At 42.6% G+C, this 12,838-nt stretch overlaps 1 protein-coding gene across 12 annotated transcripts in view; it reads left to right on the top strand.

Moving 5' to 3' along the window:
* ZBTB20 (zinc finger and BTB domain containing 20) overlaps window positions 1–12,838 on the top strand; it is a 919,384-nt gene that overhangs the window by 882,040 nt on the left and 24,506 nt on the right. For all 12 annotated transcript variants that reach the window (XM_059687788.1, XM_059687786.1, XM_059687787.1 and 9 more), the window contains one exon: window positions 732–2,336. In XM_059687788.1, coding sequence (XP_059543771.1) covers window positions 732–2,336 — 1,605 coding nt within the window. The remainder of the gene's footprint in view (window positions 1–731; window positions 2,337–12,838) is intronic.

Raw genomic sequence — 12,838 nt, forward strand, 5'->3', positions numbered from 1 at the left:
TGTAAATATGATCAGTGTGCCAGTCTCCCAGATCAATGTTGCCATCTCTGACCTTTTCAACATTCCTTCCTCATTAAGCCTCCAAAAATTCAGAAAACCGTCACATGGTATACAGCCACCCTAGAAAGTTCTGACTGTCAGAGATGACAAGAAAAATGTCATCGGTAGAATGTTCTGTAGATACAGAAAGCAAATGCCCCTGCAGCTAGCAGGTTGCATTCTATAACTCATCCCTCTCTTGGAAAATGTGGTAGCAGCTGTTGGGTGAACATCTTAGTCTGGGTTGACTTTTCCAAGAATCTTTGTATACATGGTGTGGGTTTGCGGAATATGCCACATACATTAACAGCAAGGACATTTATTTTTTACTATGAATATTATTGTAGTTTATGAATAAAATAAGGAACTTTGATAAGTTGGGGAAAATATAAGCTTTCCCAAAGGACATGGACTTAGGACTGTCCAACGTCGTACTGTTCCTTGAGAATAAGTCTTCCAGTTCTTAGTTTGATTCAATACCCCAAAATAGCTGGGGCACTGTTGGGGCACAATTCAAGGACTTCTTCCCATAGGACATCATACCTGAAGCGTGACCTCTGTGCAAATCCTGTCCATCTCCCACAGAGCCCTTTTGTGTCTGCCAAGGGGGTGCTTCTAGGAGCCATGAGCATTTCCCTCCTGAGTAGCTAGCTCTGACCCACGCACTGTTTTGTGTCTGTCTTGCCGCGCAGGTGACATCAGTTGCAAGGGGATGACCGAGCGCATTCACAGCATCAACCTTCACAACTTCAGCAATTCCGTGCTCGAGACCCTCAACGAGCAGCGCAACCGTGGCCACTTCTGTGACGTGACGGTGCGCATCCACGGGAGCATGCTGCGCGCACACCGCTGCGTGCTGGCCGCCGGCAGCCCCTTCTTCCAGGACAAGCTGCTGCTGGGCTACAGCGACATCGAGATCCCGTCGGTGGTGTCGGTGCAGTCGGTGCAAAAGCTCATTGACTTCATGTACAGCGGTGTGCTGCGCGTCTCGCAGTCAGAAGCCCTGCAGATCCTGACGGCTGCCAGCATCCTGCAGATCAAAACAGTCATCGATGAGTGCACGCGCATCGTGTCCCAGAATGTGGGCGATGTGTTCCCGGGGATCCAGGACTCAGGCCAGGACACCCCGCGGGGCACGCCTGAGTCAGGCACATCGGGTCAGAGCAGCGACACGGAGTCTGGCTACCTGCAGAGCCATTCCCAGCACAGCGTGGACAGGATCTACTCCGCGCTCTACGCGTGCTCCATGCAGAACGGCAGCGGCGAGCGCTCCTTCTACAGCGGCGCGGTGGTCAGCCACCACGAGACCGCGCTCGGCCTGCCCCGCGACCACCACATGGAAGACCCCAGCTGGATCACGCGCATCCATGAGCGCTCGCAGCAGATGGAGCGCTACCTGTCCACCACCCCCGAGACCACGCACTGCCGCAAGCAGCCCCGGCCCGTGCGCATCCAGACCCTGGTCGGCAATATCCACATCAAGCAGGAGATGGAGGACGATTACGACTACTACGGGCAGCAAAGGGTGCAGATCCTGGAGCGCAATGAGTCCGAGGAGTGCACGGAAGACACCGACCAGGCCGAGGGCACAGAGAGTGAGCCCAAGGGTGAAAGCTTCGACTCGGGCGTCAGCTCCTCCATAGGCACCGAGCCCGACTCCGTGGAGCAGCAGTTCGGGCCTGGGGTGGCGCGGGATGGCCAGGCTGAGCCCGCCCAACCGGAGCAGGCTTCGGAAGCCGCTGCAGAGGGCAGTGCGCAGCCACACCAGCTAGAGACAGGCGCCTCCTCTCCAGAAAGAAGCAATGAGGCAGAGATGGACAACACGGTCATCACTGTCAGCAACAGCTCTGACAAGAGCGTCCTGCAGCAGCCTTCGGTCAACACGTCCATCGGGCAGCCATTGCCAGGCACCCAGCTCTACTTACGCCAGACAGAAACCCTCACCAGCAACTTGAGGATGCCTCTGACCTTGACCAGCAACACACAGGTCATTGGCACAGCCGGCAACACCTACCTGCCGGCCCTCTTCACTACCCAGCCCGCAGGCAGCGGCCCCAAGCCTTTCCTCTTCAGCCTGCCACAACCCTTGACAGGTCAGCAGACCCAGTTTGTGACAGTGTCCCAGCCCGGCCTGTCCACCTTTACTGCACAGCTGCCAGCGCCACAGCCCCTGGCCCCATCTGCAGGCCACAGCACAGCCAGTGGGCAGGGCGAAAAAAAGCCTTACGAGTGCACTCTCTGCAACAAGACTTTCACCGCCAAACAGAACTACGTCAAGCACATGTTTGTCCACACAGGTGAGTGCAGGCCCCCGGAAATCTGGCAGTGGGTGGGTGTGAGGGGACAGTGGGAAGGGAGGGGCAGGACAGCAGGTAGAAGGGAAGGTTTGGAGTCACATTTCAGATTTTTAAGGAGACGCCACTATAAGCCATCCTTTAGAAGTCCCAACTGTGCCCCCATCATAGAAACAAAGCATCCTGCCACCAAAAGACAAACTCACAGAAACCCTTTCGGAGAAAGGCCAAATGGGGAAAAGCCTGATAAAGAATTTACAGGCACAACATCCTTTAAATACATTGAACTTTGACTCAAGATGCTTGTAACTGGAAAAGTCCTTGGAGATCCTATACTACAATAACCTCATTTTACAGACAAAAGTCATTAGGTAGAGCAGGAATGAGGGTTTTAGTCTGCAGTAAGTTCTATATGAACCATTAGCTCGAAGAGGCCACAGCAAGGTTGATGCAAGCTTAAGCTGCATTTGTGGTCCCTGAAATGAAGAGGAGTGATAGACTCACTCTATTTTCTATTGCTTATTCTCCATTTCAACATCTAGAGACCACAGTCTGTTCTGGGTACAGCCTTTTAAAAGGACAATAGACTAATTCAGAGGAGTGTGACTAGGGACGCAAAGCCTTAGCATATGAATCACAGTTGAAGGGTCTGGGATGCTCAGACTGCAGAAAAGAAGACACGGGGCATCATATAAGCCATCCTCAGTCCAGCTTCAGGGACAGCATAATGTAGTAGTTAAGCTGGAGCTCTGGAGCCAGATTGATTCGGTTTGAATTTAGATTTACTGTCTACTGAACTTTGTCACCCTGGGAAAATTACTTAACCTTTCTATACTCCAGTGTTCTTGTCAATATAATGGCAACAGTAGTGATAGATCTTTAATTTAGTGCTGTTTTTAGGGTTAAATGAATTAATCTGTAATGAAGTTATTAAAAATAATTCCTAACACATAAGCACTCTGTGATAGCTGTTGTTAGCACTATTAAGTTTATGTATGGGAGGGAAGAAAGAGTAAGCTTGTTTTGTTTGGGGCCAAAGGTAGAACTGGACCAATGACTGGAAACAATAAGGAGATTCTTTCCACAAAATAAAATGACTGTTGACAGAGCCGCTCTAAGATGGGATAGACAGCCTCCAGAGGGAGTGAGTTTCTATAATTAGAGGTGTTCAAGGAGAAAATGGATGATCATTTTCTAAGGATGTTGTAGAAGCGATTCAATCATCAGATGAGTAGTTGGACAAGATGGTATTTATTCCCTGGATTCTGATTCTAGAGCAGCGGTTCTCAACTTGGGTCATGACCCCTTTGGGGGTCGAACGACCCTTTTACAGCGGTCGCCTAAGACCATCGGAAAACACATATATGATTACATATTGTTTTTGTGATTAATCACTATGCTTTAATTATGTTCAATTTGTAACAATGAAATTGGGGCTCACCACAACATGAGGAACTGTATTAAAGGGTCGCGACATTAGGAAGGTTGAGAACCAATGTTCTAGAGCTAAGATATGGCCTCCCAGCTAGTGCTCTTTCCTAGCTCCATAATGGGACAGACATAGAAGCAAGAACCACGAATATCTTTCATATTAGGGACTACATATGTGATGAGATTTCTCATAGAGTCTCTTATCCCTAAAAAATACCTTTTCCAACAATGATCACTATTTTTGAAATTCTGATTATGAGAGTCACTCTTCTGGTAAACCTCTGTTTCCAGAATATCCCTGTTAAATACAAATACGTTGCCAGGGGAAAGTTACACGTTGAATTACATACAATACATGAAATCAAATTAGCTCCTCAAAGCAACCTTGTTTCTCAGATCAGCTACCAAGAATAGCCAGAGCAACAGACTCTGAGACAAGGTGCACAACAAGGAAGGGAGCAGCTACACTAGAACATTAAGGTGAACTTTTCCTTCTTTGCAGTTCAACTTAAGTCAGGATGTCATGTACGTACCTTTATGCAAATGAGTTGTTTCTAAAGGTGACAGTTTTCACACCTCTTAAAGAACATACTGATGCACTGCTGAATTTAGGAAGAAAATCAGGTAGCGGTGTGTCATGATGTTTACTTGGGGTAAATGTGAATGCGCTAATAACCTGAGATCAACCAAGGAAATTTTTCATGTGGTATGGGTATCATCATTATTTGGTAAATTAACCAAATAGTAATATTTTTATTTATGTGGCAATTTATGGTTTACAGAGTACTCTCACATAGTTTATGTTCTTTCCTTCTCTAAATAGCTGTCTTATAAACCATAAAACTAAGGATTAAGGGCAAAAAGAAACCATTTGTGGAAGTTTCTTCTTAGCCAAACTTAACTTTGCTGGTCTTGAAAAAACATTTCTATTCTCCTGTGCATCTCTTCCAGTAGACCTAGCAGAGATGAAATTCACACATTCTAGTAGATAAGATATTGAAATAAGGCTTTAAATTTGCAACTTAAAATTTTCAGTGTACTACCAGAAATTGTCTTTTTGGTGCATAAACATTTATCCAATGGATTCACCAGAGAATTCCGTGGTTAACCCAAATAATTAGATTTGCCCATAAGAAAACCAGCAATGGGTTTGCACATTTATGCATCATAGGTTCAAAAGCTATAAGTAAAAGCATTTTATAAATCTAAGTAATGCTTAAAGTGTAGCCTTTGGATATATAGTAAACTATGAGAGTCCTCAGTAAATTATGAAGGTGTTTGTATTGGTGTGTATAGCTTGGCGACATCTGAGAACAATTAATAATGTTCAATATCACTCTAGCACCTCATTTAAAAGAAACACTCTTCTCTTTCATCCCAGAATTATTTGTCAGTTCGGAAGGACCATCTATCTATCCAGACTTTGTCTCACTGAAGAGACCATAACCTAACTAACAAAGTTTAAGAATAAGTGGTCGAGATTTTCAAAAGGCAAGACAGCCTGGTCTATGGAAGTAATGCAGGACCTGGATTCCCTGTGGCCCACATTTTAAAACAAAGTTCTCTTAAATTTCTTGGGAAAACATCACAAAAGTGGGGCCTCTCAACTTCACAGAAGCCCAGTAGAAATGGTAGAAATTTAGAACAAAAGTCCAAATGTTGGTCTAGAAAGACTCTAGGAAGTACTGGGGATACCTGGAAGAGTAGGAATGGATTTTGTGTTCTCACCTGTAGTCTAATGAAAAGAATCCTGCCAATAAAGAGTATTAACAGAGCTCAACGAAAAGAAATGTGGGTCCTTGGCATCACAACTGCTATGCATGGTAACTGGCTTTGCATTTCAGTAGCTCCAAGGTTTAGTGTAAATGATACTTGCTTTCAACAACTGCAGAAAATCAATTTTGAAATTGTATTCCAATAAAATTCTGTGTAGCTGTATGTTAATGATCCACATATTCATTGAAAGGAAGTGTTTGAGACAAATAAATAGTCTATGGTATTTACTTTGGAGTAAAGCTCTACCTTAGAGAACCAAGGAAGTCCTGGTTATAAAACATATTCCAAAATGATTATAATACTAAAACATAGAGTGAGGACATAAGTGAAAGATGATTGTACTGGAATTAGATTATTTGGGTTGAGTTTGGTTCCTCTAATTGTGGCCTTACACAAGCCACTTAATTTCATAACCCTCAGTTTCTTTGAGTTTAAGATGGAAATAATAATTTGCCTGCCATTTGAGTAGCTGTAAAGGTATGATGCATGGGAGAGCTTTTCATGAAAGGTAAAGTACTACTTAATGTTAAAAAAGATTATCATCATTATTACTTTATCCCCTCCTCCCAGGAGACCTTAAGTTTCTTTGACTGTATCCAACCTCTGAATAATAAGCTCTCAACGTGTTTCCTTCCTCCATGGAATTCAAGTATTGAGGCAATGTGATACTCCTTAGGTTTCCCTTGAACTGCCTTCATAAAATGAACATTTTTTCTCTGATTTCTTAAGGATAATTTTAAGAATAAAAGAAAATCTCTCACCTACTTGCTCTTTCTTCTGCCAAACAAACTATAGTAGGACTTCATCTCTTCTAGGAGTTTCTCAGTTCACTTTAAGGCATCTTTATAAAATGTGTGAGGAAGGACACCAAGAGTTAGGGTAATCAAAGAGAAAAACAAAGATAAGACAAAACATCCTCCCGTGGAATAAAGCAGGACTCCTCTATGCTTCTTCCCAAGAGAAAAAACAAAAATCAGAGGAATGGGGATGAGAGGGAAAGACTGGGGACATGGAGGTGTCAGTGTGGATTGGAAGGCAAGCAACAGGGAAAATTCAAGGATAACTTTGGTTCTGGAAGTGTGAGCCCATGCCAGCTGCATGCAAGTTCTCCAGTCCAACCCAGATCTGCATCAGAACTTCTGGGAATGGGGCCCAGAATATGTTTTAATGAGCCCTGCTTCACAAGTTCAGAATCACTTCCCTAGATAGTCTATAGGTGATCAGGAGGATGGCATCTGGATGCTTTTGTTACACAGCATTGTTCTCTAAAATACCACTCATAAGAATCCATGTGTTTGGAAAAAGTAACATGGAGTTATGGATAGCAGCTTGACTTCATTATGGAAGCAAGTATCTCTCATATAAGAGGTGAGCTAAGTTTCTCAAACTGCCAAGCACCGTGGCACAAGTACTCCTTCTGTCACGTAACAAGCTGACCAGTTTTCCATTATGTGGGTGTCTTTACACCTTCCCATTATAATGTAAACTCTGTGAGAACATAAACAACTTTATATATAATTATATATCTGTAAAAGATACTTCAAATATACTCAGCATAATACCTTATCTATAATAGTAAAAGTGTAATATGCTAATTAGCCCAGACGTCCTTCCAGATGAGGCCAGGGTTGCTAGGGAAGCCTGGGTCCCAGGTGCCAGAGGGAAGCCGGTGCTGGCAACCAGGGGAAGGAGGGCCTATTCCTGCATGAATTTCATGCATCAGGCCTCTAGTAGACAATAAACATTCAACAAATATTGATCAATGAATGAATTAAATTCTTCTCTGATGATGTCTAAATCACTTCCAAAAGGAAAAGTGGTCTATTTCTAGAGTAGTTTACTTACTCTGTAACATACCTCCATAGAAATAATGCAAAAATGCTTTGCTCATTTATATATTGTTCTCTTTGTGGATGTGAACATGTTTCATATATCATGTTCTTTTTGTTCTTACTGCTCTATATAACAAATTGCACATATAATAAGGCTGACCAAGATGTCATTCAAGATATTTATTTACCACCAGGTCTAGGGTTATCAAACTCAGCAACAACAAAAAATGCAGGATACCCAGTGAAATTTGAATTTTGGATAAACAGTAAGTATTTTTTAGTCTAAGTATGTCTCATACAATATTTGTGACAGACTAAAAAATCATTGTTTATCAGAAATTCAGCTTTTACTGGGTGTCATGTATTTTATCTGGCAATGCTATCCAGGTAGAAATTTATTTTAAAACCTAACCTTAAGACTTTTCACTTTAAAATCTATAATTAATAGAGGTTAGCATATAGGTAGTTGCTTAAAAAATATTTGTTGAGTAAGTGAGTGAATGTTCAGAAATGTCCAGAAGAATTTAATTTAAGGAATGTATACATAAATACATTATTTTCTCAGCAAGGCTTGAATTTCTTTTTCTTTTTTCCTTTTTCATTTTTATCTGCTAGGGGATATATTGTGTCTGTGTTCCCACTTATGTTTTCTTCACCAACAAATGGTAGATGTTTGGGTCTTTTTCAGAATTATTTTATCAATAGCCCATTCAGTGGTTTTTAGCCCATTAGTGTCCTCTGCACAGATGATAATCTTTTTACTTTAAGAAGCTCAGCAATTTCAGCATGAACTTGATATAAATAGATATAACAAGGATAGTAACATAACAATGTCATCAATAGAATAAGAATAGTGAAATCAAAATAACAAAATGATAATTCTCAAACAGAGGTTGAGTTTTTAATTATATCAAGCTGTGGAATAATGAATGAGTATAAAGTTTGAAGTAAGAAAGTGCTAGTTTTACCACTTTTTGACTGAGTGACTTTAGGGAAATTCCATCATCAATCTGAGCCTCAGATTTCTGTCACATAAGATACAGATCTTAATAGTAGTTACTTTACATAGTTGCTCTGAGAACCAAATAACATAATTTATGTAAAAGCACTTAACTATAAATGATGTAAGTTATCAAACCATTTAAGAACATCTATGTTATGTATTATAGCAGCATCATACATTTTGCAGCAGAATCCAAAGAGCAGGAAATTGCTTGGGCTGGCTGGGATCATACTCTCAGCTATTACTGACTTGTTGAGTGACCTTCAGGATGTTACTATACCTCTCTAATGGAGATACCATCTTCTGGGGAGGTTAATATCTAGCCCACTCCTAAAGTTGTAAGAAAAGTCAAGTAATATGGGTGAAATTCCCTGAAATCTTCAAAATTCTGCTTAACACCAAAATATTTTAGTTATTATTAAAGCCACTGATGTTTTGTGAATGCAGTGTGTCCCCAGGAGGCAATGCTCCTCCCCCAGCAGAGTTTCCTAGACCAAGCTGGCACTGGGTTGCACCCCGGAACTAGAGAGAAAGGCTGGAAGGCAATTTACACCTCAGGTGTGCAGGCCCATCACCAACTGGACTTCTCAGTAGAGAGCAGACTCTGCAGTCAGTGAGGGCTGATTCCCTCTGAGCACCTTTCCATGTTGTCACTGAACCTTTCCCATTTTCTGCTCCAATCTTGACTTTCCCCATTCAGAGGACCTGTAATTTCAGGGACCCCTCTGCTTTCTTTGCCCATAGCCACCTTCCCTGATGCCTGCTCTCTCACCATGCACCCAGATTTGGTCTTCTGACCCCTCACGGTGCTTATCTGAGGAGGTGCTGTGCCAGAGAAGATGATGGGGAAGCCTAGAGCATGAGAGAGACAGGTGGGAACAGTGCTCAGAAAAGTATTCACTTTCCTTTCTGCAGCCCAGGAAAAGCCTAGTTAGAATGAGAAAGAATTAGCAAAATAAATGAGTTCTTGTTGAGCCCCCATATAGAGGTCACTTCAGAATTGGGGTGGCTGAGCCCATTAGAATACCTTTTACTTGAACTTTGGGCAGACTCTCTGCAGCTATTAACCTAACAGTGTCTTTCCTCCTCTCTCTCTCTCTCTCTCTCTCTCTCTCTCTCAATTCACTCCCTTCCCCCGCCCCTCCCCCCTCCCCCCAGTGGTGGTAAAGTAAGTGTCAGTGCTGGTGCATGAGAAGGAGCTGAAAAGTGGATCTTTAGAGAACATGCATCAAAAAAGAGAGAAAAGTTAGGCGTTCACCACCCTCCCATCGTTGGAGTAGTAAAGACTAGTAAAGGACACTGCCCGCCCCCCCGCCCCCCCAACCTCGATTCCTCTGCTTGCTGTCTGGTTTCTCCATCCCCAGAGCTCAGTTGTTGCTTGATAAGAAATCCTCTGTCTGTGCTAATTGCTGACATTTTATTCATGGCACCACTTCTCTCCATGAGCATAAGTAACTGAGAAGAGTCTATATGCCTTTAACTCTGAATTACGTAGTGCAGTGTTGACTATCTGACACATTGTTTTCCAAATCCTGAGTTGGCTTCCCCACACCACCCAGTCCGTTTCTCCACTGAGTTCATTTATTGTCAGTTCCTTTGTGCCAAAGGGAACATTTGAATTTTTCTTAAAATGGTCACATACTCTATGCTAAGTGCCTTATCTATTTAATTTTCAAAATACCTTCACAAGACAGGTACTTACTGTATTATTCTCAAATTACAGATAAGGAAACTGAGGCTTAGAGAGGTTAAGTAACATGCCCGAGTCACCAGCCAAGGAAATTGAATTCATATCTGACTCCTACATCTGATTAGCCTCAAAGTGGATCATTTTAAAGCTAAGGGGCTTATGTGAGCTTCCCCCTCACATTATAATTCTAGTGTCTGTTTTGTACTTCATGGTGTGGTGTTTTAGGTTTTTTGTTTTGTTTTGTTTTTGCTTTGAATCTAACAAATGGGACTTGCCATTTCTGGCCTGGAAAACCATCCACCACCACTCATCTTAACTTCAATTCTCCACCCAAAGCAGCAGCCAGCAGACCATGTCCCTGCCATATACAATGCTGAAAGCGCCTGTGTGATTGCTATAAGTAACATGCAGGAAAATAATGGAAAGGAAAAATATTACCATTTCCACTGAGTGATATTGTTTCAAATCCAAACATATAGAAATGAAATTTGTGGATACCCGACTACTCTAAAAATACACCCCATTTAGTAAGACAGTCCCTTTCCTCTAAGGGGCTCCCAAGTGCTTACTTTGCAAACATGTCTCCTCATTAACTATGATACCATTTTCTGTGGCAGGGAAGGGAACAGCACACTTTGCCCCATTTAAAAAGCAGGACTGCGGATGCACTGAGGGATTTAAGCAGGTTGCGCTCAGGTCATACACTGATGAGTCCTCAGGGGTGGTGGGCCGCGGTGGCCACCAAATCTGCAAAGGACTGTGACAGAGGTTCCGTCCCGCTCCTCACTTTCAGAAGGGACACACACCCGGAGAGATGAACACACTGGGAAAGCCCGGGATTGCACAGGTAGCTAACTGCCAAAACAACACTCAGTGCATGCAAACTACATACAGATCTGTGCTATGAAGGGAAAGCTAACTGTGAAGAAATAACTTAAAGGCAGATGAGAAGGGTGTGAAAGTAAAAAGCCTTCACCAATGACCTTGCCTGGAGGAAAAACGCACTAGAAGGTAAAAGTTTCAAAGAGTGAGAGCTCTTAAACATAGACAAAGTTTTAACTTCCTAGCAGCCAAATACCATCTGGAACCTAAGAAGGCGTGTGTCCCATTAAAGGTGACAGGTGGACATGTTTTAAAGATAGTTGGCTGGCCTGTCATGGCCTCTAGAAAGTGTCCCGAGAGCACCAGGAAGGCAAGACCAGCGGGAGTTCCAAACGTGTTTACAGCTGACAGAAACATTTCAACTAAAAATAACAGGCATGACTCTCTCCCCTAGAGTCTCTCATTTCAAAAAAATGTATCTATGTAAATAAATACCATGCTGAGGCAGAACTCTTCATTTAGGAATGAGGCTTCCTGAAATTCCCTCATTTTAGTGTAAAAGCGAAACAAATGTTTCTCTTCTAACCCTGTGGTCCTATGGATCATTCTGTCCCAACATTAAGAAAATGGGAAAGGCAATCAGAAGAGAGTTGAGAAGAGCAGGCAGCAGGCCAAAATGTTAGTGAATAAGTAAAGGAAAAAGAGTGCAAAGGTCCATGAAATTAAGAAATTTGTGGAGTAATTCCTGAACAAAACAGCCATTTCTTACAATCGTGTGCTTTGAAACATACCCTTTTATGCTTACAAACACAATGAAGAAGCTGTCTGGTAGGATAAACTTTCATAAAACAGATCATGAGCGTAAAGCACCAACACTGAGTCTGGCACATATTAAGCACCCAATACATGGTGAGTGTTTTCATCACCATTATTACTGTCTAGAAGTCCAATGCGCTATCCATTGCGCCACAGAGCCAAGCGCCATTATTACTATGACTCATAATGGGGGGAAATGGAAACACAGAGGTGCAAATTTTAATTGAAGTTAACTCAAATTTAAGACAGATTCCCTACCTTGAGGCACTGTCCAGATGTTGAAATATTACCTTTAAGAACTTCAAAGCCTTTGGGGTCTTTAGGCTCAATTGAGGTGGACAATCAGAAATGATGTGGGAGATGGAAACACCGTAATGTAGTTCATCTCACCTGTCAAGAGCAGAGCTGAGAATGAACAGTACTAACAAGAAAAACAAGTCCCTATTTATCCAAAGAGATGTCACAGGTCTATGGACTTTACTTAGATCAGAACACCTCATGTGGCCATTCATTGACAATACTCATACTTATCTTACTGTTTTTAACATGCTCAATAGTTTGGTTTCTTAAGTCAACAGCAAACCAAAGCAGTAAACTGAGGGGAAAGAGTTCCAGCCAACAGACTGAGAGTAAAGGGGAGAACTATTTTTAAAATTGACCCAAGAGTTCACAAAAAGCATATGGAAACATTTAATGGGCAGCGGAGAGAGGGAGGGTAGTGCTGTAATAAGAATACCATGCAAGTATTCCCATACCACTCTTGGTGGTCTGCAAAGTGATTTCACATGTGTGGTGTGTGTTTTTATGTCAACACCAGCACAGTGAGGTAAGTAGGACTGTGTACCTCAGAGGCACTGGGAGGTTTGTCAGAGTGACGGCCATATGTTGGGGCCTGGATTGGAGCAGGACCATTGGAGAGCATCGTGTTTTCACCACCTACCCAACCTCCACACCAGGTGAGGCCTATCTGCAGTTCAGTGAAGTCAAGACAGAAGAGCCAATTAACTCTTAAGTTGTGTTTTAGGAAGCTTTCCATCTAAACTAGATAAACTTGAAAGTGTAGCTCTTTAAAATGACTTATTCCTATGTTGGCCAATGTTTGCCAGGCCTAAAATCAAGGCACGAGCGTGTTTAC

The sequence above is a fragment of the Myotis daubentonii genome, chromosome 3 (genome assembly GCF_963259705.1).
Source record: "Myotis daubentonii chromosome 3, mMyoDau2.1, whole genome shotgun sequence".
Taxonomy (NCBI): Eukaryota; Metazoa; Chordata; class Mammalia; order Chiroptera; family Vespertilionidae; genus Myotis; species Myotis daubentonii.